The 24,681-nt window shown below is 44.5% G+C and overlaps 1 protein-coding gene across 1 annotated transcript in view; it reads left to right on the top strand.

The window, feature by feature from the left end:
- LOC142302376 (dynein axonemal heavy chain 3-like) overlaps nucleotides 1–24,681 on the top strand; it is a 2,626,214-nt gene that overhangs the window by 2,260,115 nt on the left and 341,418 nt on the right. The window contains exon 62 of the mRNA XM_075343433.1: nucleotides 18,000–18,203. Within this exon, the coding sequence (XP_075199548.1) occupies nucleotides 18,000–18,203 (204 nt within the window). The remainder of the gene's footprint in view (nucleotides 1–17,999; nucleotides 18,204–24,681) is intronic.

Consider the following 24,681-nt stretch of genomic DNA (forward strand, 5'->3'; position numbering starts at 1 on the left):
CATTTGCTGCACAGAGCAGGGCTGCCCGCCACACAGAGCCTAGCCGCCTACCCGCTGCACAGAGCAGTGCCTGCAGTGCACAGCATTGTCCTGCCTCCTGTGACCCATATCCACCACCCTCGGTAAGCTACAGTTAGGTCCAGAAATATTTGGACAGTGACACAATTTTCGCGAGTTGGGCTCTGCATGCCACCACATTGGATTTGAAATGAAACCTCTACAACAGAATTCAAGTGCAGATTGTAACGTTTAATTTGAAGGTTTGAACAAAAATATCTGATAGAAATTGTAGGAATTGTACACATTTCTTTACAAACACTCCACATTTTAGGAGGTCAAAAGTAATTGGACAAATAAACCAAACCCAAACAAAATATTTTTATTTTCAATATTTTGTTGCGAATCCTTTGGAGGCAATCACTGCCTTAAGTCTGGAACCCATGGACATCACCAAACGCTGGGCTTCCTCCTTTTTAATGCTTTGCCAGGCCTTTACAGCCGCAGCCTTCAGGTCTTGCTTGTTTGTGGGTCTTTCCGTCTTAAGTCTGGATTTGAGCAAGTGAAATGCATGCTCAATTGGGTTAAGATCTGGTGATTGACTTGGCCATTGCATAATGTTCCACTTTTTTGCACTCATGAACTCCTGGGTAGCTTTGGCTGTATGCTTGGGGTCATTGTCCATCTGTACTATGAAGCGCCGTCCGATCAACTTTGCGGCATTTGGCTGAATCTGGGCTGAAAGTATATCCCGGTACACTTCAGAATTCATCCGGCTACTCTTGTCTGCTGTTATGTCATCAATAAACACAAGTGACCCAGTGCCATTGAAAGCCATGCATGCCCATGCCATCACGTTGCCTCCACCATGTTTTACAGAGGATGTGGTGTGCCTTGGATCATGTGCTGTTCCCTTTCTTCTCCAAACTTTTTTCTTCCCATCATTCTGGTACAGGTTGATCTTTGTCTCATCTGTCCATAGAATACTTTTCCAGAACTGAGCTGGCTTCATGAGGTGTTTTTCAGCAAATTTAACTCTGGCCTGTCTATTTTTGGAATTGATGAATGGTTTGCATCTAGATGTGAACCCTTTGTATTTACTTTCATGGAGTCTTCTCTTTACTGTTGACTTAGAGACAGATACACCTACTTCACTGAGAGTGTTCTGGACTTCAGTTGATGTTGTGAACGGGTTCTTCTTCACCAAAGAAAGTATGCGGTGATCATCCACCACTGTTGTCATCCGTGGACGCCCAGGCCTTTTTGAGTTCCCAAGCTCACCAGTCAATTCCTTTTTTCTCAGAATGTACCCGACTGTTGATTTTGCTACTCCAAGCATGTCTGCTATCTCTCTGATGGATTTTTTCTTTTTTTTCAGCCTCAGGATGTTCTGCTTCACCTCAATTGAGAGTTCCTTAGACCGCATGTTGTCTGGTCACAGCAACAGCTTCCAAATGCAAAACCACACACCTGTAATCAACCCCAGACCTTTTAACTACTTCATTGATTACAGGTTAACGAGGGAGACACCTTCAGAGTTAATTGCAGCCCTTAGAGTCCCTTGTCCAATTACTTTTGGTCCCTTGAAAAAGAGGAGGCTATGCATTACAGAGCTATGATTCCTAAACCCTTTCTCCGATTTGGATGTGAAAACTCTCATATTGCAGCTGGGAGTGTGCACTTTCAGCCCATATTATATATATAATTGTATTTCTGAACATGTTTTTGTAAACAGCTAAAATAACAAAACTTGTGTCACTGTCCAAATATTTCTGGCCCTGACTGTACATTTATATTTTAAGGCTATGTTCACACACGGCTTCTTTTTGTTAGTGCATCTTGAGTTCATCTTGAGTGCATAAAAAATGCACTAAAAACGCACCGTGGCAAAAATGCAACAAAAACGTACTGCGTTTTTACCACATTTTACTGTGTTTTACCAATGCATTTTTAAGTCATATCTATTGAGTGTAAGGGCACAAAAAGGCTGAAAAATGCAGAATAAATGACATGCTGCATCTTGGGTGCATCTTGTAAAACACAGCCAAGATGCAGCCAACAAAAGATGCACAGTGTGGACAGCAAAATCAAAATCTCATAGACTTTGTGGGAGGAAGGAAATGCATGCATTTAGGTGCATCTTTGTGACCTCAAAAAGATTTCATGTCCTTAGTATTCAGATGTCAGTTTTTCTCATATGAGTTTTTATTCCTGGTGTTCATGGATAAAATTCGTACCTTTCATAGTCAAGGGCACTGTTCACATGTCTGCATTTTGCAGACAGTGTAGTCTGTGCAATAATCCCTAAACATGTCTGATTTGATATGTCTCGGATCAAACTCGCTCATGCAAGTTTATGGATCAGTGAAAAATCGGACAGCACTCAGATACCATACATGTACTGTCTGTTTGTCACAGTCTGTTTGTTATGAAAATCTTGAAAAACCTCCATCAGTTTTTTTTCCCAAGAAACTGATGGGGCTCTGACCAAACTGTCATGGTAAAAAATTAAATTCTGACCCAAATCTGATGAAGCTCTAATTAAAAACACTGAAAACTGAGACCACTTCTTGCATATGAGTAAAATCACGGATGTCAGAATGAGACCTTATTTATATTTTAGGGCCCATTCACATGTCAGGTTTTTTTTCGCATATGAGAAAAACGGACTGAATTTCATCAGTGATTTTGGTCAGATTTCCATCAGAGTTTTACATTTATGGAATATGGAACTCCACATGTAGGTGCTCAGATATGATTGCTCCCTAGAAATATTCAGTTAGTAAAGAATCTCTTATAAGGGTTGTCCACTACTAAGATACTCACTTCTGATTCAACTTGTTTTCCCCAATTAAAATAAAAGACACTGTACACACCTCCGTTTCTAGTACTGTAGGTAATCTCGGTTTGGGGCTCACACGATGTTGTGATGTCACACAAGCCCTGTGTCCAATCACTATCGGCTTCTCTCTCCCCGCCTTAGGACCAAATGAGCAATCAACAGGAAGTCACAATGCAGCTGCCACTCACTTCCTGTTGATTGCTCAGTTGGTCCAAAGGCATGGCAAGAGAAGTCGGAGGTGATTGGGCTCAAGGCTCACATGACGTCACAATGTATCGTGAGCCCCGAACTGCAGTTACCGAAAGCATGGAATGATCCCATAAAGGGAAGTGAGTACAGGGTCTTTTATTTTAACTGGGGGAAACAAGTGGAATTAGAAAGGGGTGTCCTAGTAGTGGACAATCCCTTAAATTGATAATCTAGATAGATTTAACCTTACAGTGCAATATGTAGTGTATAAATAATGTAACGTAAAAATGGACATGTCAAAAGCTCCACAGACCATCAGAGGACTGTGAAAAACATGAATAGCACTCGTACGCCAAAATCTGACTTGTGAACAGGGCTGCCATCAGGGCATTACAACCATGACAGGTGCACTGGGCCCAGTGAAGAAGGGGGCCCTGTCAGGGCCCGGATTAATTACTTAGCTTTGTTAAGCCCCGGAGTTTGTTACACCGCCTCTTCACCGGGTCCCAGTCACAGCTGCAGAAGAGGTGCCCGGTGCCAATGTCGCTTCAGCCACTACAACATATTGCTAAGTTGCAGGCGAAGCCATTCACGGGCATTACATGCAAATTAGCCATGTGCTGCAACTGCTCCGGACAACTAGAGGAGGGCCAGGCACTGCAATATATATTATATATTTCCGGGGTCCAACTGACTCACCAGGAAACTGGTGATTGCTGATGTGACAAGGAACCAGTAAGAGTCCCTTTCTATGGAAAGCTCTCATCTCTGCTGTGCTGTACACTGCGCCCCTCCCCAGCTGAAAGCGCGGGGCAGAAGATGCAGGGACTCACCAAACAGGGGAGGATGGAGGCCACAGCTAAAGAGTAGCTGATTCCTAAAGTTGTGTGTTTGTAGCTGGGGGGCATCAGGGCGATGGAGGCCACACAGCTGAACATTCACAGCAGGAGAGGAAGAGCAGAACAAACTCTATGGGTCATCAGCAAGAAATAGAGAGGTGGGTGTATACTTGTTGGATCTGTCAGTCTGTTTATTCAGTGGGGAAAAAAAGCATTTAGTCAGCCACCAATTGTGCAAGTTCTCCCACTTAAAAAGATGAGAGAGGCCTGTAATTGACAACATAGGTAGACCACAACTATAAGAGACAAAATGAGAAAACAAATCCAGAAAATCACCTTGCTGATTTGGCAAGATTTTTTTTGTAAATTATGGTGGAAAATAAGTATTAGGTCAATAACAAAAGTTTATCTCAATATTTTGTTATATATCCTTTGTTGGCAATGAATTAGGTCAAATGTTTTCTGTGAGTCTTCATAAAGTTAGCACACACTGTTGGTGGTATGTTGGCCCATTCCTCCATGCAGATCTTCTCTAGAGCAGTGATGTTTTGGCCCTGTCACTGGGCAATATAGACTTTAAACTCGGTCCAAAGGTTTTCAATGGGGTTGAGACCTGGAGACTGGCAAGGCTACTCCAGGACCTTCACATGCTTCTTATGAAGCCACTCCTTTGTATCCCTGGTGGTGTGCTTGGGATAATTATCATGCTGAAAGACCCAGCTTCAATGCTCTTGCTGATGGAAGGAGGTTTGCACTCAAAATCTCACGATACACGGCCCCATTCATTCTTTTATGTACACGGATTGATCATCTTGGTCCCTTTGCAGAGAAACAGCCCCAAAGCATAATGTTGCCATCCCCATACTTCACAGTAGGTATGGTGTTCTTTGGATACAACAAAGCATTTTGTCTCCTCCAAACAGTTAGATTTCTACAAAACAGTTCTACTTTTATTTTATCAGACCATATGAAATTCTCCAATTACTCTTCTGGATAATCCAAATGCTCTCTAGCAAACTTCAGACAGGCTCAGAAATGTACTGACTAGTGCTGAGCCAACCCCTAGTGTTCGAGTTCGGTTTGGTTCATCAAACGGCGGCTTAGTTCAGCGAACGTTCGACGAACACCTTCGAACACCATTGAAAACAATGGCAGGCAAACAAAAACACATACAAACACATTATACATGTACACATACAGTTAATAAACATTGCCATTACACTTACAGGTCCCCGCAACGCATCCTGCACTCTGTCTCCCGCCGCTTTTCCTTACGAACATCGCTCTGCCCTCCCGGTAACCAGCACTGATGATAGGACCTTCTGTGACGTCGTCATAGCATGTGACCAGTCATGTGTCTATTATCTCATTGGCTACAGACTGGTCACATGGCTAGACGTCATGCTAGGTCCTGTCAGTGCATCTCTCCGGTACAGGGTGCTCCTTTGAGCATCTCCAAGTACCGGCGAGATTCTTGGGCACATGGTCGACTCCCCGTCCCTGCATGTCAGCGCTCTTTACAGAGTCAGCCCACATGCAAGGACTGGATGCCATAGCCAGTTACTATAACAACGGTGGCAGCGGTGACATCATCGCTTACAAACCACAGCCTCTGCTCACTCACTGAGTGATTAGACTGCACGGGAGTAGCAGCGTCTTCCTCCCATGCAGTGCTGTCCGATGTAGCAGAGCTGCATGGGTTGAAGGAGAAAAAAGACAGAAGACCAGGATCGTGGAGGGTTGAGAGTGAGTAATAACCATGGAGTCTCTAAGTGTGTCCGTGTATTTATTTCTATTAAAGTATTTTTTCTCTGTGTGATGTCTTTTTTTTAACCCTTTATTGGAGCTTCTTAATGGCCGGGTCAAACTTGCCTGACATTAAGAATCTCTGGCTTAATACTAGCTAGTAAAACAAAGCTAGTACTAACCAAGCCATCCGGCTTCAGGGCTGTTGGAAGAGTTGGATACAGCGCCAGATGATGGCGCTTCTATGAAAGTGCCATTTTCTGGGGCGGCTGCGTACTGCAATTCGCAGCAGTGGGGCCCAGAAAGCTTGGGCCAACCTGTGCTGGGGATTCCAATCCCCAGCTGCCTAGTTGTACCTGGCTGGACACAAAAATTGGGCGAAGCCCACGTCATTTTTTTTTTTTAATTATTTCCTGAAATTCGTGAAATAATTAAAATAAAAAGGGCTTCCCTATATTTTTGGTTCCCAGCCGGGTACAAATAGGCAGCTGGGGGTTGGGGGCAGCCCATAGGTGCCTGCTGTACCTGGCTAGCATACAAAAATATGGCGAAGCCCACGAAATTTTTTTTGGGGGGGACAAAAAACTCCTGCATACAGTCCTGGATGGAGTAAGTTGAGTCTTGTCGTTCTGCAGCTGCTGTCTGCTCTCCTGTATACACTAGTGAATGAAGTATGCTGAGCCTTGCAGTTCTTCTCCCACTGCCTCTCCCTCTAGCATACAGTCCTGGGTGGAGGATGCTGAGCCTTGTAGTTATGCAGCTGCTGTCTGCTCTCCTCCCTACAGACAGACAGCAGACAGCAGCTGCAGAACTGCCAGGCTCAGCATACTCCATCCAGGACTGTATGCAGGAAAAAAAAATACGTGGGCTTTGCCATGTTTTGCATGCTAGACAGGTACAGCAGGCAGCTACGGGCTGCCCCAACCCCCAGCTGCCTATTTGTACCCGGCTGGGAACCAAAAATATAGGGAAGCCCTTTTTTTTTTTTTATTATTTCATGAATTTCATGAAATAATTAAAAAAAAAAATGAAATGGGCTTTGCCCAATTTTTTTGTCCAGCCAGGTACAACTAGGCAGCTGGGGATTGGAATCCGCAGCGCAGAGTGCCCAAGCTTTCTGGACACCCCTGCTGCTGCTTTCATAGAAACGCCATTTTCTGGCGCTGTATCCAACTCCTCCAGCTGCCCTGGTGACGGGTGGCTCGCTGGATAATAATGGGGTTAGGGCTAGCTTTATATTATCAACTGGCCCTAAGCCCTAAATTCATGGTGTCACGCCAATATTAGACATGGCCACCATGAATTTCTAGTACAGATAAAAAAAAACACAACACACAAAAAATATTTTTATTAGAAATAAAACACAACACAATTAGTGACTCCATCTTTATTGAAATAAAGAACCCCCTGTTACGAACCAGCGCCGCCATAGCCGCAAGCAGCCTGCTGCGGTTCCTGTTGTGCCCAGGTGCCGGCTGCCATTCTTGGCCATGCCGTCCAGTTGGCTGTTCCTTCCACCACGTCTAAGTGTGGAGAGGCGGCTAGTGCGCATGCGTGCGCTGATTTACCCCAGCCAGAGTTTAAACCCGGTGTTTTGCCTAGTGAGCATGTTCAGCCTGATTGTGTTATGTCTGAGACTAAGTTCTCAGTTCAGGCTACTGAGCATGCTCCCACAATTAACCCTAACAGCCTCTTTGCACAGGTACTTGGACTTCGTGCTGTGTCTAATTGCTGGGATGTGCCTACTGAGCATGCTCAGACTGATAGTCTGCTTTCTGAGCCTGTTGCTCAGGCTACTGGGCATGCTCAGGCACTTAGTGCACCAGAGGTTAGGTCCGGTAAGGACCTCACTGAGCATGTCCGTGAGGTGGCAGGCCCTGATAGGGCAGAGGGTGTCAGGTGTCCTGATGACGTGGCAACTCCGGACTGGCTCGCAGAGGCCCGCCCCTATGATCTGGCACCTCAGTATTGGTCGTCAGACAATGGCTGGTGAAGTGTTTGGGGCGTGGCAGCCATGAGGTCATCAATGACGTGGCGGTTCCGGATAGGTCGCATGTGACGTCACTGATGACATGGCACTCTGCTATTGGACCTTGGTGGTTCCACCCTGGGTTTGGGGCGGACCCAGGTTATAAAAGGGGCTGGAGACAACATGGAGGTGCGCAGTCTTCACTTTTGCTCAGTCAGAGCACACCTCCATGTTAGAGCCTCATTGCGGCATAAGCCTATGTTGGGAAGCGGTAGGTAGGGTTAGGCGAACGGTGCCTGTCACGCCAAGATTCGTGGCTCGGCACATCAGGGTCAGGCGCCGTGCTTCCCTCCTGCCATTCCAGTCTTGCTATAGCAGCCCAGTGGCGTTAACTGGGCTGCGGCTGTTGTGCTTCCTGTCCGATTGTGCCCCCTACGCACACGGACAACGCACCTGCTGCGCCACCTGTCTGATTGTGCCCCCTACGCACACGGACAACACACCTGCTGCGCCCCCTGTCCAATTGTGCCCCCTACGCACACGGATAACGCACCTGCTGCGCCACCTGTCTGGTTGTGTCCCCTACGCACACGGACAGCGTACTCCAGGACCCCTGTGGAGTTAACAGGGTGTTCCTTATTTTCCTCGGCTTCCCGGTCAACGCTACTGGTGTACCCATCTGGCCTGACGTGTCCTACACACACATGGCCAGTCGAGAGGTGGCCAGAAACACTAATCGGAGGACCGCTCGGCCTGACGTGTCCTACACACGTGGCCGACAGGGCGCTTTCGTGGTGGTCTTCCGGTCAACGCTACCTGGTTACCACCCGGCCTGACGTGTTTCCTGCACACGTGGTTGGTGTGGCGCTAGGTGCACCAAAACGCTAATCGGGTTGTCGTCCGGTCTGACGTGTCCCAACACACGTGACCGGTTCCCAGAGTTCCTGGGTTATCTCAGAGCCATCCAGCTCTATAGTCTCCGCCTAACCCTCAGGTGCCAGCAGCTCCTTTGTCATCTGGAGCCCCGACTGGCGATTAGGATATATACCCCCTGGTCCTAATCTGCCGGTTCCCCCGTAACACCCCCCTCCACAGTAATCCTGGGTCAAAGTTTCTGCGCCGTTTAATCCGGATCCAATATCATCTGATCGGTTTGCTGGAAGGCAAAGCGATCAGATGATGTGTCAGGTTCAAGGGCCGGAATCACATGACACAGCAGCTGATTGTATAAACAGCTTTTATACAATCAGCTGATGCATCAGTGCAAAAAAACAAACAAACTACACACTTCTGTGAAGACTCCTGTCCAACAGCAGCAGCTGATAGTTTAGCTAGCCGGGTGGTAAAAAGCGCCGGTCTCACCGCTCGACTTATAGTGTCAGCTGATTCCGTCAGTTGACCGCATCAGCTGATCATTGCCAGGTCTGAGAGAGAGAAAAGAGAGAGAAAAGAGAGAGAAAAGATAGAGAAATAAAGAGAGAAAAGAGAGAGCGAAAAGAGAGGGAAAAGAGAGAGAGAAAAGAGAAGAGAGAGAGAGAAAGAAGAGGAGAGAAGAGAGAGAGGAGAGAGAGAGAGAGGAGAGAGAGAGAGAGAGGAGAGAGAAGAGAGAGGAGAGAGAGAAGAGAGGGAGAGAGGGAGAGAAGAGAGAGAGAAAGAGAGAGGAGAGAGAAGAGGAGCGAATAGAGAGAAGAGAGAGAGGAGAGAGAGAGAAAAGAGAGGGGAGAGAGAGAGAGGGAAACAGAGAAAAAGAGAGAGAGAGAAAAGAGAGAGAGAAAGAGAGAAATAGAGAGAGAAAAAGAGAGAGAGGGAGAGAGAGAGAAAGAAAGAGAGAGAAAGAGAGAGAGAGAGGGGGAGAGAGAGAGAAGAGAGAGGAGAGAGCAATGCAGCCTCATTCCGTGAACTGCTTCGATTTTAGAGGTGTGTCCCGCGGCTCACAGCTGAAGTCCAGCTGCAAGGATGGATGGATGGATGGTGAAAGGAGGAAACACTGGCACCATTCAGCGAGCTAACCGCTCAATCTTCCTATTTCAGGTTTATACACGCATTATATGGCTTGTAAATGTCCTTGCATTCTGGCCATGGTGCTTATTCCAATGAAAGGCCACGTCTTTCCCCCTGACCTGATGGTCGAATAAAATAGCTTTATTTACCGCATATTTGGTGAGTGCCTTCTGTCTCTTTTCACATGGACTAGATGAGCGGATGGATGGAGGGATCGGCGGATGGATAGATGGATGGATGGGCGGATGGATGGATGGGCGGATGGATGGATGGGCGGATGGATGGATGGATGGATGGGCGGATGGATGGATGGGCGGATGGATGGATGGGCGGATGGATGGATGGGCGGATGGATGGATTGATGGGCGGATGGATGGGCGGATGGATGGATGGATGGGCGGATGGATGGATGGGCGGATTGATGGATGGGCAAATGGATGGGCGGATGGATGGGTGGATGGATGGATGAATGAATGGATGGATGGCCAGATGGATGGATGGATGGATGGGCCGATGGATGGATGGGTGGATGGGCGTATGGGCGGGCAAACACCGGCAGTACCGCACTCATCATCCTCACACACACGCAGGCACTACAACCCCCATTATCACCGCACACGCAGGCATTACCTCAGTGACGTCCTTGCTGACAGCGCGGCTGACTTCATTGCTCCGTGGATCTGACACAGAGCGCTCGTGTTCTACGGCGCTCCTGTCAGCTTCATGTAGCAGAGCTGGATGCGTCATGGGGCCTCTGTGAATTACATTGGACTTGGAGGGGTATTTGGGGATTTTAATAAAATGGTGAAAGAGGGTGTTTTTTTGTCTTTTATTCCAAATAAAGAATTTTTCGTTGTGTGTGTTTATTTACTTTCACTTACAGGTTAATCATGGAAGGTATCTCGGGGAGACGCCTGCCATGATTAACCCCGTTATTACCCCGATTGCCACCGCACCAGGGCAATTTGGGATGAGCTGGGTAGAGTCCCGGGACTGTCGCATCTAATGGATGCGGCAATTCCGGGCGGCTGCCTGCTGACATTGTTAGGGTGGTGGGCTCCCCATAATGTGGCGCTCCACATCCTGACAATTCCAGCCTTCAGCCATGTAGCTTTATCCTGGCTGGTATCAAAATTTGGGGGAACCACATTTTTTTTTTTATTATTTATTTATTTTACTGCTCGATATAGACCCGCCCACCGGCGGCTGTGATTGGTTGCAGTGAGACAGCTGTCACTCATTGTGGTGGCGTGTCTGACTGCAACCAATCATGGACGCCGGTGGGCGGGGAAAGCAGGGAATACCTGATTGAATAATGAAGCGGCAGCCATTTTCAAAAGAGGAAAAGCCGCCGGAGCTTTGTGACAGCCATGCAGCCTCACGTCTGTGATCGGTGAGTAGGAAAGAGAGAGGGATTGTGCTGGGGATGCAGGACGCATGCAGATACGCAAAGTGCGCACATAGCCTTACTGTGAAAATCCACGCTTTTGCTGATCGAACCATTATTGATCGGTAGCTCGAACTGCCGAACTTGAAGCAAATCGTTTGAGTTCGACGAACGACTCGAATGTCACCCAAAATCACTTGAATTTGAAATTGGCGAACCATTCGACTCGAACATCGCTCAACTCTAGTACTGACGTTAGCAGGAGAACACAGCTGGCACTGCAGGATCTGAGTGTCAAGCTGCCACCAGGGAGAGCCAGAGCTCTGCAGCAGAAGACACTAAACGGAGCAACAAGAACCAGGAAGTAAATACACAGTGTTCTCATACACTGCCTCACAGCACAGCTGGGGAGCAGAGCTGTGGGGCTTGTGAGGAATAGTCAGGTGAGCCGGGTCCAGCAAAGTACTGGCAGAAGGAGGACCGGAGAAAAGAGCAGACGCGCAGCCAAGGTCAGGCCGAGGTCAGCACCAGAGGAAGCAACCGAGTGGGGAAGTAGGAGAGGGGACAGAGGACTGGAGGGACAACCAGGGGACGGAACACAGACAAGGGCACGGGGGCACAGGAACAGACAGATCAGGATTTCAGTCACAGGACCAGCAATCACAGGCAAAGAAACGCTAAGCTTATAGCCGGCGCTGGTTCACTGGAATTGTCAGCTTTTAAGGCATCCAGGCTCCGGAAGTGAGGCCCGGAAGAAGGCTCCGCCCCCTAGGCATGTGGACAGGGAGGCGAACCATGACACTGAGTCCCTAGCAACGTAGTATGTTACTGAAGGTAGCCTTTGTTACGGTTGTCCAAGCTCAATGCAGGTAATTGACTAGGTCCCCCCGTGTGGTTCTGTGATTTTTGCTCACCAGTCTTGTGATAATTTTAACCCACGGGGTGAGATCTTGCATGGAGTCCCAAATCGAGGGACATTATCAGTGGTCTTGTATATCTTCCATTTTCTTATGATTGCTCTTACAGTTGATTTCATCACACCAATCTGCTTGCCTATTGCAGATTCATCTTCTCAGCCTGGCACAGTGCAACAATTTTGTTTCTGGTGTCCTTCGACAGCACTTTGGTCTTCACCATAGTAAAGTTTGGAGTGTGACTGTTTGAGGTTGTGGACAGTTGTCTTTTATACTGATAACAAGCTCAAACAGGTGCCATTACTACAGGTAATGAGTGGAGGACAGAAGAGCCTCTTAAAGAAGAAGTTACAGGTCTGTGAGAGCCAGAAATCTTGCATGTTTTTAGGTGACTAAATACTTATTCTCCACCATATTTGCAAAAAAAATCTTGACAAATCAGACAAGATGATTTTCTGGATTCATTTTCTCATTCTGTCTCCCATAGTTGTGGTCTACCTATGATGTCAATTACAGGCCTCTCTCATCTTTTTAAGTGGGAGAACTTGCACAATTGGTGGTTGACTAAATACTTTTTTTCCTCACTGTACATACAGTACATACCTATGTTGCTTGTACCGTATATAATTTTGCATGTCTGTGCATATATAGTATATGTGTGTATGTGAATGTACAGTTAGGTCCAGAAATATTTGGACAGTGACACAAGTTTTGTTATTTTAGCTGTTTACAAAAACATATTCAGAAATACAATTATATATATAATATGGGCTGAAAGTGCACACTCCCAGCTGCAATATGAGAGTTTTCACATCCAAATCGGAGAAAGGGTTTAGGAATCATAGCTCTGTAATGCATAGCCTCCTCTTTTTCAAGGGACCAAAAGTAATTGGACAAGGGACTCTAAGGGCTGCAATTAACTCTGAAGGCGTCTCCCTCGTTAACCTGTAATCAATGAAGTAGTTAACAGGTCTGGGGTTGATTACAGGTGTGTGGTTTTGCATTTGGAAGCTGTTGCTGTGACCAGACAACATGCGGTCTAAGGAACTCTCAATTGAGGTGAAGCAGAACATCCTGAGGCTGAAAAAAAAGAAAAAATCCATCAGAGAGATAGCAGACATGCTTGGAGTAGCAAAATCAACAGTCGGGTACATTCTGAGAAAAAAGGAATTGACTGGTGAGCTTGGGAACTCAAAAAGGCCTGGGCATCCACGGATGACAACAGTGGTGGATGATCGCCGCATACTTTCTTTGGTGAAGAAGAACCCGTTCCCAACATCAACTGAAGTCCAGAACACTCTCAGTGAAGTAGGTGTATCTGTCTCTAAGTCAACAGTAAAGAGAAGACTCCAATAAAAAGTAAATACAAAGGGTTCACATCTAGATGCAAACCATTCATCAATTCCAAAAATAGACAGGCCAGAGTTAAATTTGCTGAAAAACACCTCATGAAGCCAGCTCAGTTCTGGAAAAGTATTCTATGGACAGATGAGACAAAGATCAATCTGTACCAGAATGATGGGAAGAAAAAAGTTTGGAGAAGAAAGGGAACGGCACATGATCCAAGGCACACCACATCCTCTGTAAAACATGGTGGAGGCAACGTGATGGCATGGGCATGCATGGCTTTCAATGGCACTGGGTCACTTGTGTTTATTGATGACATAACAGCAGACAAGAGTAGCCGGATGAATTCTGAAGTGTACCGGGATATACTTTCAGCCCAGATTCAGCCAAATGCCGCAAAGTTGATCGGACGGCGCTTCATAGTACAGATGGACAATGACCCCAAGCATACAGCCAAAGCTACCCAGGAGTTCATGAGTGCAAAAAAGTGGAACATTCTGCAATGGCCAAGTCAATCACCAGATCTTAACTCAATTGAGCATGCATTTCACTTGCTCAAATCCAGACTTAAGATGGAAAGACCCACAAACAAGCAAGACCTGAAGGCTGCGGCTGTAAAGGCCTGGCAAAGCATTAAGAAGGAGGAAACCCAGCGTTTGGTGATGTCCATGGGTTTCAGACTTAAGGCAGTGATTGCCTCCAAAGGATTCGCAACAAAATATTGAAAATAAAAATATTTTGTTTGGGTTTGGTTAATTTGTCCAATTACTTTTGACCTCCTAAAATGTGGAGTGTTTGTAAAGAAATGTGTACAATTCCTACAATTTCTATCAGATATTTTTGTTCAAACCTTCAAATTAAACGTTACAATCTGCACTTGAATTCTGTTGTAGAGGTTTCATTTCAAATCCAATGTGGTGGCATGCAGAGCCCAACTCGCGAAAATTGTGTCACTGTCCAAATATTTCTGGACCTAACTGTATATATGATATGTGTATATGCCTGTGTGTATTCAGTATATGTATCTCTGTGCATAAATAGTAAACGTGCCTATGTGTATATATTGTATAGTATATGTGACTGTGTATGTTCCTGTATATATGTGCATGTGTCTGTGTATATAGTATATGTGTGCTTGTGAATATACAGTATACGAAGTGTGTATGTGCCTGTGTGTATATACCATAGTATTTGTGCCTGTGTATGTTCCTGTATATATGTGTATGTGCCTCTGTGTATATTTAGTATATGTGTGAATATAGTATATGTATTTGTGACTGTGTGTATATATATTTTCCGTTGAAATTTTTTTATGCTATTAGTCTTGTGGTAGGGAAAACCAATACATTCAGGGTTACCTTCCTCCTCAGATCCAGCAATTCCTCTTTGCTACTGCTCTAGTCTGTTTACTGTCGTGATGTCATGACTAAAAGACGTGACTGCTCTAGCCATTCACTGAGCTCAGCGGTCATGCCAAGTTAGATGGCATCAGCTGCAAAGCCCTGTGATTAGCTAAAGTGGTAATATGTGACATCCTTACTGCAGCCTGTGAATATAGATGGAGCAGCAGCAGAGAGCCATCACTGGACCAGGTGAAAATTAATAATTCTGATTTTATTGTTTTTCCCCAGCGCAAAATGATGAGCACAATAAATGTTAAAATGGAAGAATCCAAGAGAGGAAGCACGCAGCAGTTTGATGAGGTCATCACTCTGAGACCCCACCACACTGCTGCAGGCAACAGAGTGGCAGAGGTGATGAGGACGCAGGCAGCAGCTGGCTGGGATAGGTAAGTGCTCCGTGAGCTGAAGACGATCACCGGGGGTGGTGGCCTTGCTTCAGCTGGATGCACATCAGAATGTGCACATCCAGTTAAAATGCATCACCGCTCAGAGAGGACACCGTAGGACGTGGGAGCTGGGGAGGGTCAGTAAAATGTTTTTTTTTTTTTGTTTTTTCTTTAGGCACACAAAAATGCCAAGAAGGGGCCATATATACTAGGAGGATGACATATAAACCAGGAAGGGGACAGATCCCAGGAGGGGGATATACATATCGGGAAGGGCCCAGTATGGGACATATATACCAGGATGGGGACATATATACCAGGCAAGGCCCAGGATGCGGACATATATACCAGTAGGATGACATATATGCTAAGAAGAAGAGATAGAGAGACAGGCGCAATATGAGAAACATCCGTGGATAGATTTAGGATAGATATTTTGAACTGCTCACCTTTGCAGGTTGTGCGCCCCCGCACAACTCCAGTGAAAGCGTGTCAGTCCGGGGTATTCCTCCATTCTGATTGCAGTGTCAAAGCTTATTGAATCCAGACTTATGGTATCGTTGTCGGCTCCTGAACTCCACCGGCACCTGGGGATTCAGGTTTTCCTCCACGATCCTCCAGTTCCCAGCTGGATTCTATAATGGGTTGGTAGGTCCTTTGCAGCTACTACCGAAATCCCAGGTAGGGAGTGGGTATATGGAAAAGAGTTCTTTCAATCTAATGTAGCGCATAAGGAACCACTTGCTGATATTAAATGTTGCACTTTATTAATTATAAGCTCCTATTAATACAACGCGTTTCAGCAGACAATATGCTTTCATCTGGTATACCTGATGAAAGCATATTGTCTGCTGAAATGCGTTGTATTAATAGGAGCTTATAATTAATAAAGTACAACATTTAATATCAGCAAGTGGTTCCTTATGCGCTACATTAGACCGAAATAACTCTTTTCCATATATGCTAAGAAGGGCACAAATAAACCAGGCTGGGATCATATATACCAGTATGGGGGCAGGAGGGGGACATATATACCAAGAGGATATTATACAGAAGGGCAGTGTGTGTGTGGGGGGGAATATTATACAGAGGAGCAGTGTGGGGGGGTATATTATACATAGAGGCAGTGTATGTAGGAGATATCATACATGAGGCAGTGTGGGAGAGATACTATGGTATCATACAGATACTCCAAAAACATACAGATAGGGAATTTAGATTGTGAGCCCCTATGGGGACAGTGTTCCTGATGTATGTAAAGCGCTGCGGAATATGTTAGCGCTATATAAAAATAAAGATTTTTTTTTTTATGGTGGATAGGGGTGTTGTAGGGGGTGCATTATCGAGATGAGCGGTGTAGCGGGTGTATTTTGGAGAGGGGCAGTGAAGGGAGCGTATTATTCATTTTATAAGGGGAAATACTTCATTTTCTGGAACAACTTCAAGGATGCTAACACTTTTGCCTACGACTGTGTGTGTGTGTGTGTGTGTGTATATATGCAGTTTCCCAAGAGTGGTGGTAAAGGCTACTTTACACACTGCGATATCGGTCCCGATATCGCTAGTGTGGGTACCCGCCCCCATCTGTTGCGCGACACGGGCATATCGCTGCCCGTGCCGCACAACATCGCCCAGAGCCGTCACACATACTTACCTGTCCGGCGACGTCGCTGTGACGGGCGAACCGCCTCCTTTCTAAGGGGGCGGTCCGTGCGGCGTCACAGCGACGTCACTGAAACGTCACTGAACCGCCGCCCAATAGCAGCGGAGGGGCGGAGATGAGCGGGACGTAACATCCCGCCCACCTCCTTCCTTCCTCATAGCGGCCGGGAGGCAGGTAGGGAGAGCTTCATCGCTCCTGCGGCGTCACACGCAGCGATGTGTGCTGCCGCAGGAACGAAGAACAACCTCGTTACTGCTGCAGTAACGATAATTGAGAATGGACCCCCGTGTCACCGATTAGCGATTTTGCACGGTTTTGCAACGATGCAAAATCGCTTATCGGTGTCACACGCAACGGCATCGCTAATGCGGCCGGATGTGCGTCACAAAATCCGTGACCCCAACGACTCCGCATTAGCGATGTCGCAGCGTGTAAAGCCCACTTTAGACTGTGGAAGGTTTCAGGGGTAGAGACAGAGCTGGATAGGAGTCTGGGCGGAGTCTCAAGGGAGCCCAAACATTTTGCCAGTATGGGGCCCTACTTGTGAATGAGCCCTTACTGAGTTGCTTTTCAAAGATATGTGCAATTTATTCAATTAAATAAACAGAAAACATTAATTATAATTTGATAACATATCGGTGAGTACCATCGGTACTCTAAGCTGTTTGTATAAAAGTAAATGTATCTTTGTGTCTCTTATTAGTAAATAAAAATCCATGGCTTTCATTATATACAGTATATGAGGGGGTTTTTTGCTCATTTTTTCCAGTGTTGTCAGTGCTTTATTAGTGTGCTGCATCTGATTGTTGTGACCTTACACTCATTAACATTACTCCCGCTGCAAGAATTTATTCTGGTACTTTTAAACCACATGACCTCTACAGGAATAAAGCAAAGGCCACCAGCGACATTCTGTTCAAGGGGAATCGATAAAGCAAACAGCTGACAAATCTCTCATATTAAGCACTTTGACAGCTTGCAGCTCTCTGCACATATTCAATTCATAGTTATATCACCTACTTTAATATAGAGCTTTTTCTCTTTTTTTTCTATACAGTAATGCTAGTGGCATAGCAAATGGAAATGTTACGGGATCGGAGCTCAGGAAATAAATAACGTAAAGCTCTCCAATTTCGTATTCGCTTAACAAATCTGTCACTCAGATTCCCATGGCATCCAGGCTGTAACACATAAACTACATCACATTATGGCTGACAGCATTTCCCTGACTTAATTCGGCAATTCTTTGTTTATATGCCTGGGTTGATTGAATTTTTTTTTTCCTTCTTTTAAAATGTCTTATTTTATTTTCTTAGTTTGGGACACCTGTCTTAATAGAAAATATCAAAGAAGAGCTTGATCCAATCTTGGAGCCCGTACTGCTGAGACAGACATTTAAACAGAATGGAGTGGAATATATCCGGCTCGGGGAGTCTGTTATTCATTACAGCAGGGATTTTAAACTCTATATGACCACCCGCCTTCGAAATCCTCATTACCTTCCTGAAGTGTCTGTCAAAGTATGTTTTCCTCCTGCTATCCACTGAACAAGGAAATTATAGGAATTAGTAAAATTGGTGGAAATGCAAATACATTGGGGATAATGAATGAAGTACTGTGAAGTTATAATTGGACTGTGGAATTGTTTTCCCATTTCTAATAGTATTATTCTCCTATTTATGTGGATGTCAAAATAATACAGCTGTGCAATAGCACCGACAGGATGTGAGAGGAGGGTTTTTTTCCTAATTAGATTTTAGAGCTGTATTGCTTTTCACAGCTAGCTGCTTCTTTTAGCAGATAATACAGCGAAAACATGATCATTTACCAAGGACTAGATATTTTGTCTTGCGTGGATACACATTAAAAAGCTGTACTGTATTGTTGAACAGCGTAAAATATTATGAATATACGCTATAATATTTTACCTAATTGACTGCAAGGTACTCATTATGGAATGTAGGTAAAGAGTATTTACAGAAAAATTAGACCCATCAATTGAAAAACTGTAGAATAATATACATACTTTATATCTGTGCCTGGAAATCTTACCTTCTCTAGTACGGTAGTTCAGTAGCTACGTTATCAAAGATCATTAAATCATGCCCTGATAAGTAATTTTTAGACTAAATGGCTCTGTTCTGTTTGTTGCATCTCTCAAGAATCACACTCAGTGGCTATCTTCAGGCTCTTTATTAGGCTAAGGACACGCAGCAAGTAATACGGAGCGAGTGGAATGTGTTAAAAAATCGCATTCCACTCTGACCAATATTGCTCCCATGAGCAATTTTATTTCTCAGCCCTAATAGGACCGAGAAAACAATCGCAGCATGCTGCGGGTGGAATCCAATTCATGTTCACTCGCACCCATACAAGTCTATGAGTGCGAGATAAACATCGCACTGCACTGACATTACATTAAATTGCAGTGTAATATACGCATCAGCTAACAATGGATGGGATAGGGAGATTAATCCCTCTCTCTCCTCCACAGCGCCCGCCCTGTCCTCCGCAACTGTACTGTGATCGCAGGATCGCATCACAGTGGCATGACACTCGGCTTACACTCCAGCAGAGCAGGAGACAAATAACATGCGATGCACTCGCAGTAGAGCTCGTGTGGCCCCAGCCTTACAAGGGTCAGCCATTACACCTGTCTATTGCCTGCATCATATCTGCCATACCAGTGAGTTCCCACTTCCCTGTGGTGCACACATAAAAGTAGTGAGACCCCTAGAGGCCATGCAGCATATAACATTACTACAGGTTCCTCCACTATTTGTCTTTATAAATCCCTGATCTAGTCCAAAGAGTGTGCAGAGAAATGCAACAAAGTCCCATTCATTTTAATGGAAATTATATTACCGTTCCCAGCACATTAAGTATTGTGAAACAAGCTTCTTCCCTTTATTTTCAGGATTATCAGTGGTCCCAGAGATTGGACCCCATCTCAACTTGAGATGCAAAGCTTTAAGCTTGTGGTTTTATGGGTAATAGCTTTTACATATCCTAGTTTATCCTTTTCTTATCATTGATCCTATTTAGAAAAATATTACAAGGATTTACATGATATTAAAATCATTAAAGGGAACCTGTCACATTAAAGCTGCCCAAACCACAAGCCAGTCAAGTATGTCTTTCTCTGAAATGCTACCACTTTTCAGACAAAACATTATTTGAAGAGCTGGTTGGAGACTAAAGGGTGCTTTACACGCTGCGACATCGCTAGCGATAGGACCCGCCCACGTCGTACGTGCGACAATTGGTGCTACGGCAGCGTCACATGCACATATCTTGTCAGCGACATCTTTGCTACCGCCGAACAATCCCTCCTTCAAGGGGGAGGTGTGTTCGGCATCATAGCGACGTCACTGCGACGTCACTAAGCGGCCGGCCAATAGAAGCGGAGGGGTGGAGATGAGCGGCCGGAACATGCCGCCCACCTCCTTCCTTCCTCATTGCCGGTGGACGCAGGTAAGGAGATGTTCATCGTTCCTGCGGTGTCACACATAGTGATGTGTGCTGCCGCAGGAACGACGAACAACATCATGCCTGCAGCAACAACGTTATTAAGGAAATGAATGACGTGTCAAGGAGCAACGATTTTTCACGTTTTTGCGCTCGTTGATCATCGGTCATTGGTGTCACACACTGCAATGTCGCTAACGGCGCCGGATGTGCATCATTAACGACGTGACCCCGACGATATATCGTTAGCGATGTCGCAGCGTGTAAAGCACCCTTTAGGCTATGTGCCCACGGGAGTTTGTACCTGTGGATATATCCGCAGGTACAGCCGCAGATTTCCCACAACTGCCCGCCGGAATCCGCAGCTATTAGTAGCTGCAGTAGTACAGTGAAATAGCTTTGGTAAACCTGCGGACATTCATGCGGATTACCTGCGGAAGTCCCGGCCCTATCTCCATAGTGGAGAGCCGGGATTTCGGCAGGTAATTCCGCAGAAAGAATTGACATGCAATTACGTGCGGCTGCGGGACATCCGCAGCGGTACATATCCGTAGCATGGACACAGCACTCCCCATGTCATATAGGATAACATGGGGAGTGTCTATGCATGCTAAAACCTGCGGATTTATCTGTTAAATCCAGAAAATCTACGGATTTTCCCCAGATAAATCCGCAGGTTTAATCTCCTGTGGACAGGAGTGTATGGTATCCTATAAGAGAGCATCAGATGTGATATGCTAATGACCCTTGGCTCCTGCTCTGCTGTGAGTGTAAGCCGAGTGTCATTATACTTTGATCCAATCCTACAATCGGATCACAGCTGCAGAGGAGAGGGAGGGACTAATCTCCTCATCTCCTCCATTATCAGCTGATGTAATTATCGCACTGCACTCCAGTGTCATCCGAGTGCAGAGCGATGTTTCACCCACACCCATAGACTTGTATCGGTGTGAGTGAACACGGATCAGATTACACCTGCAGCATGCTGTGATTGTTTTCTCGGTCCGATTAGGTCTGAGAAAAAAATCGCAGATGGGAACAGCCCCATAGAGTAATATGGGTCTGAGTGGAATGCGATTTGGAATGCTTCAGTTTATTGATAGGTATCTCCAATGTGTGTTCTTCCAGTCATAACTGAAAGTGTTGACACCCTTGAAATTGTTCCAGAAAATCAAGTATTTCAAAAAGAAATGTATTGCAATTACATGCTTTGTCACACACATGTTTGTTTATTTTGTGTGTATTGGAGCAATACAAATAAAAACAGAGGAAAAAAAAGGCAAATTGGACATAATTTCACACAAAATCCCCAAAATGGGCCTGACAAAATTGATGGCCCTTTTCCAAAATTTCCAAAACTTTTTTCAAGCATGTGATTGTTCAAACTCACCTGAAGCAAATAAAAAGTGTAGGCAATATGAAAATTACACCTGAAACTAAATTAAAAGGGGAGAAGGTGACTCACTCTTTCCATTGTGTGTCTGCCACAATAAGCATGGAGAAAAGAATGTGGAGAAGAGAATAGTTTGAGGACCTAGGAACCAAAATTCTTGAAAAATATCATCAATCTGAGTGGTAGCAATCCACCTTCAAAGATCTTGATGTTCCTTTGTCCACAATGTGCAACATAAACAAGAAGTTTATAACTCATCGGACTGTAGCTAATATCCTTGGACCTGGATAGCAGAAAAGAATTGATGAAAAGTTGTAAAGAAGGAAAGTCTGAATGATGGATAAGCAGCCCCAATCAAGTTTGAAAGAAATTCAAGCTGTCCTGCAGGCTCAGGGAGCATCAGTGTCAGCATGAACTATCTATCAACTTTAGAATTAAATGAAACACTATGGCACAGACATAAAAAAGCTAGAATGGAGTTTGCCAAAATGCACTTGACTAGCCAAAATCCTTCTGGATAAGCCTCTTATAGATAGATGAAATCAAGATAAAGATTTTTGGTAAAGCATGTCATTCTACTGTTTACCAAAAACGAAATGAAGTCTACAAAAGAAAAGAACACAGTACCTACAGTCACATATGGCAGAGGTTCAAAGATGTCTTAGGATTGTTTTGCTGCAATTGGCACTGTGTGACAGGCATCATGAAATCTGATTTCAAGATTACCAAAGGATTTTGGGTCACAATGTAATGCCCAGTGTCAGAAAGCTGGGATTGCATCATGGGTCTTCCAACAGGACAATGACCCCAAACATATGTCAAGAAGCAACCAAAAATGCATGGAAAGCACTGGAGAATTTTCAATTGGCCAGCAATGAGTCCGAATCTAAATTTCAATGAATACCTGTGGAGAGATCTTAAAATTGCAGTTGGGAGAAGGCAGCCATCAAATATGAGAGACCTGGAGCAGTTTGCAAAAGAAGAGTGGTCCATTTGGAAGATGTAAGACTCTTATTGATGGCTATAGGAAGCAATTAATTGCAGTTATTTATTTCAAAACATCTGCAGCCAAATCTTAAGTTGAGGGTGCCAACAATTTAGTCGAATTTAAGAATTGTGAGTGAAATTATGTCCAATTTGCCTTTTTCTCTCAGTTTTCAAAGGAAATAAACATGTATACACCAAAATGTGTGTAACTGCAATAATTTTCTGGAAGAAATACTTCATTTTCTGGAACCATTTCAAGGGTGCCAAAACTTTTGGCCTTGATTATAGGAAGAGACCGGTTAATCACCTGAATGTAGCTTATAAAAGCCAGGCAATAGCCGTATCAGACTAGTCAGATCTCTCCCTATAGTCTCTCGCCAGCTTGTAAACTAGGTTATGTCTTCTCTGAAACACCAGAGGGTTTTAGAGAAGACATACCATAGTTTTAAAAGAAAAACTAAGAGAAAGAGAGCGCAAAATAGTGTCTTACCAGATATTAAAATAAAAATGTTACTGTACACTCACCTAGTGTATTTGTGAAAGTCACAACCAACATAAAAAGCACACAGATAATAGGTGGATGCTACAGCCCCACGTGTAGATGTCTTCAATGCTGGACAGTAGAAGGGGTTAACACCATGATGTCACCAAAGGATGCAAAAAAATTGTTGATTTAATGAAAGATTATTTTATTCCATAGGTCTATGCATTTCGAGGTGAGGACATCTTCTTCAGGACCACAAAAATCAGAAAAAAATGTATTGTTGATTTTTCGGATTTTTGTAGTCTAAATGCATAGACCTATGGAATAAAATAATCTTTCATTAAATCAATAATTTTTTTAGAATCCTTTGGCAACAGCACAACTTTAACCCCTTCTTTTCTCCAGCATTGAGCGTAGTTTTAAAAGAGGTACCTAGCTGCAATCGTGCACCCAGGCTCTAATTCATTCTGCGTGTGGCAGCATAAATCTAGTGACAAGTTCCCTTTACCATATTAAATCACAAGAAGGCATTGTACAGTAAGTGTGCATAAAGTGTAACAGACTCAAATGTTTATCCACGTTCGGTTATAAATTCAGTGGAATATTCAGATATATTTAGTTGTATGTTAGAGAATTTGGTTTGGAATCTAAAGGTCAGTGTAAATCTCATAAAATAAATACAGACAGAACATGATATAAGAAGAAATAAACAAAATCCATAATGATACGTATAAATATTGGAGATGATTAGATTCATCCACAATGAATCAAATTCTTGTCAAATTTCCTGAAATTTTTAGGTGCTCCAAAAATGTAAACAGTTTGAAATTCAAATTGCCCAGATCGAACAAAAACAAGCCATTTCACACATTGCTTAAAGGGAATCTGTCAGCAGGTATTTGCTTTGTAAGCTGAAGCCAGCATTCTGCAAGGGTTAACAGAGAATTCAGGGATGCCTGTCTTGTCAAGGTCCTATCTGTTGTTTATTTGCTATGTTTGTTTACGCAGCAGAACCCTTATTATTTCTCGGACTACAAAGTCAAGCAAACGGCAATCTGGCATGCACCCTTCTCTGATTGGCACCTCACTGTCAATGTACGATCTCTATTGAAAACCTTGTGTTGGCAAGAAAGCTCACTCAGCTCTGCTACTTGACAAAATCTAAATATTCTGATTCTGTCGGAATAGCTGCACCCAGTAATCTAAGGGATACATCATTGGATTCAGCATCACTTTGCCTACAACATACTGCTCCCAAATCAGGTAGCAAAAACTTGCTGACAGATTCCTTTTATTAGTCACAGAGTAGGCTAGTGATGACATATACAGCTGCACATGCTTCTCAATAAGGCACTGCAGATATCACATCACATGGTCTAGCACAGCCAACCATGGGTCACTATTACAGCTAGTATAAAAGATGGTGGCCAATCAATGCCATTTCAGATCACAGAGCTCTTTCCACACACAAACAGAAGAAAGCAATATTGTTATTTTACGTTTATTGCCTCAGTAGGAACATACATATGGCATGACACAGCAGTACTGTCTCTCATACTTCATTCACTACAAACATTTTCTCTCTACCTCCCCTACTCTCTCTCATTCAGTATTGATGAATGCCAAAATATCTAGACTTAATCCCATTGAGAATCTGTGCCAACGC

Source organism: Anomaloglossus baeobatrachus, chromosome 4, assembly GCF_048569485.1.
Source record: "Anomaloglossus baeobatrachus isolate aAnoBae1 chromosome 4, aAnoBae1.hap1, whole genome shotgun sequence".
In the NCBI taxonomy this organism is placed as follows: domain Eukaryota; kingdom Metazoa; phylum Chordata; class Amphibia; order Anura; family Aromobatidae; genus Anomaloglossus; species Anomaloglossus baeobatrachus.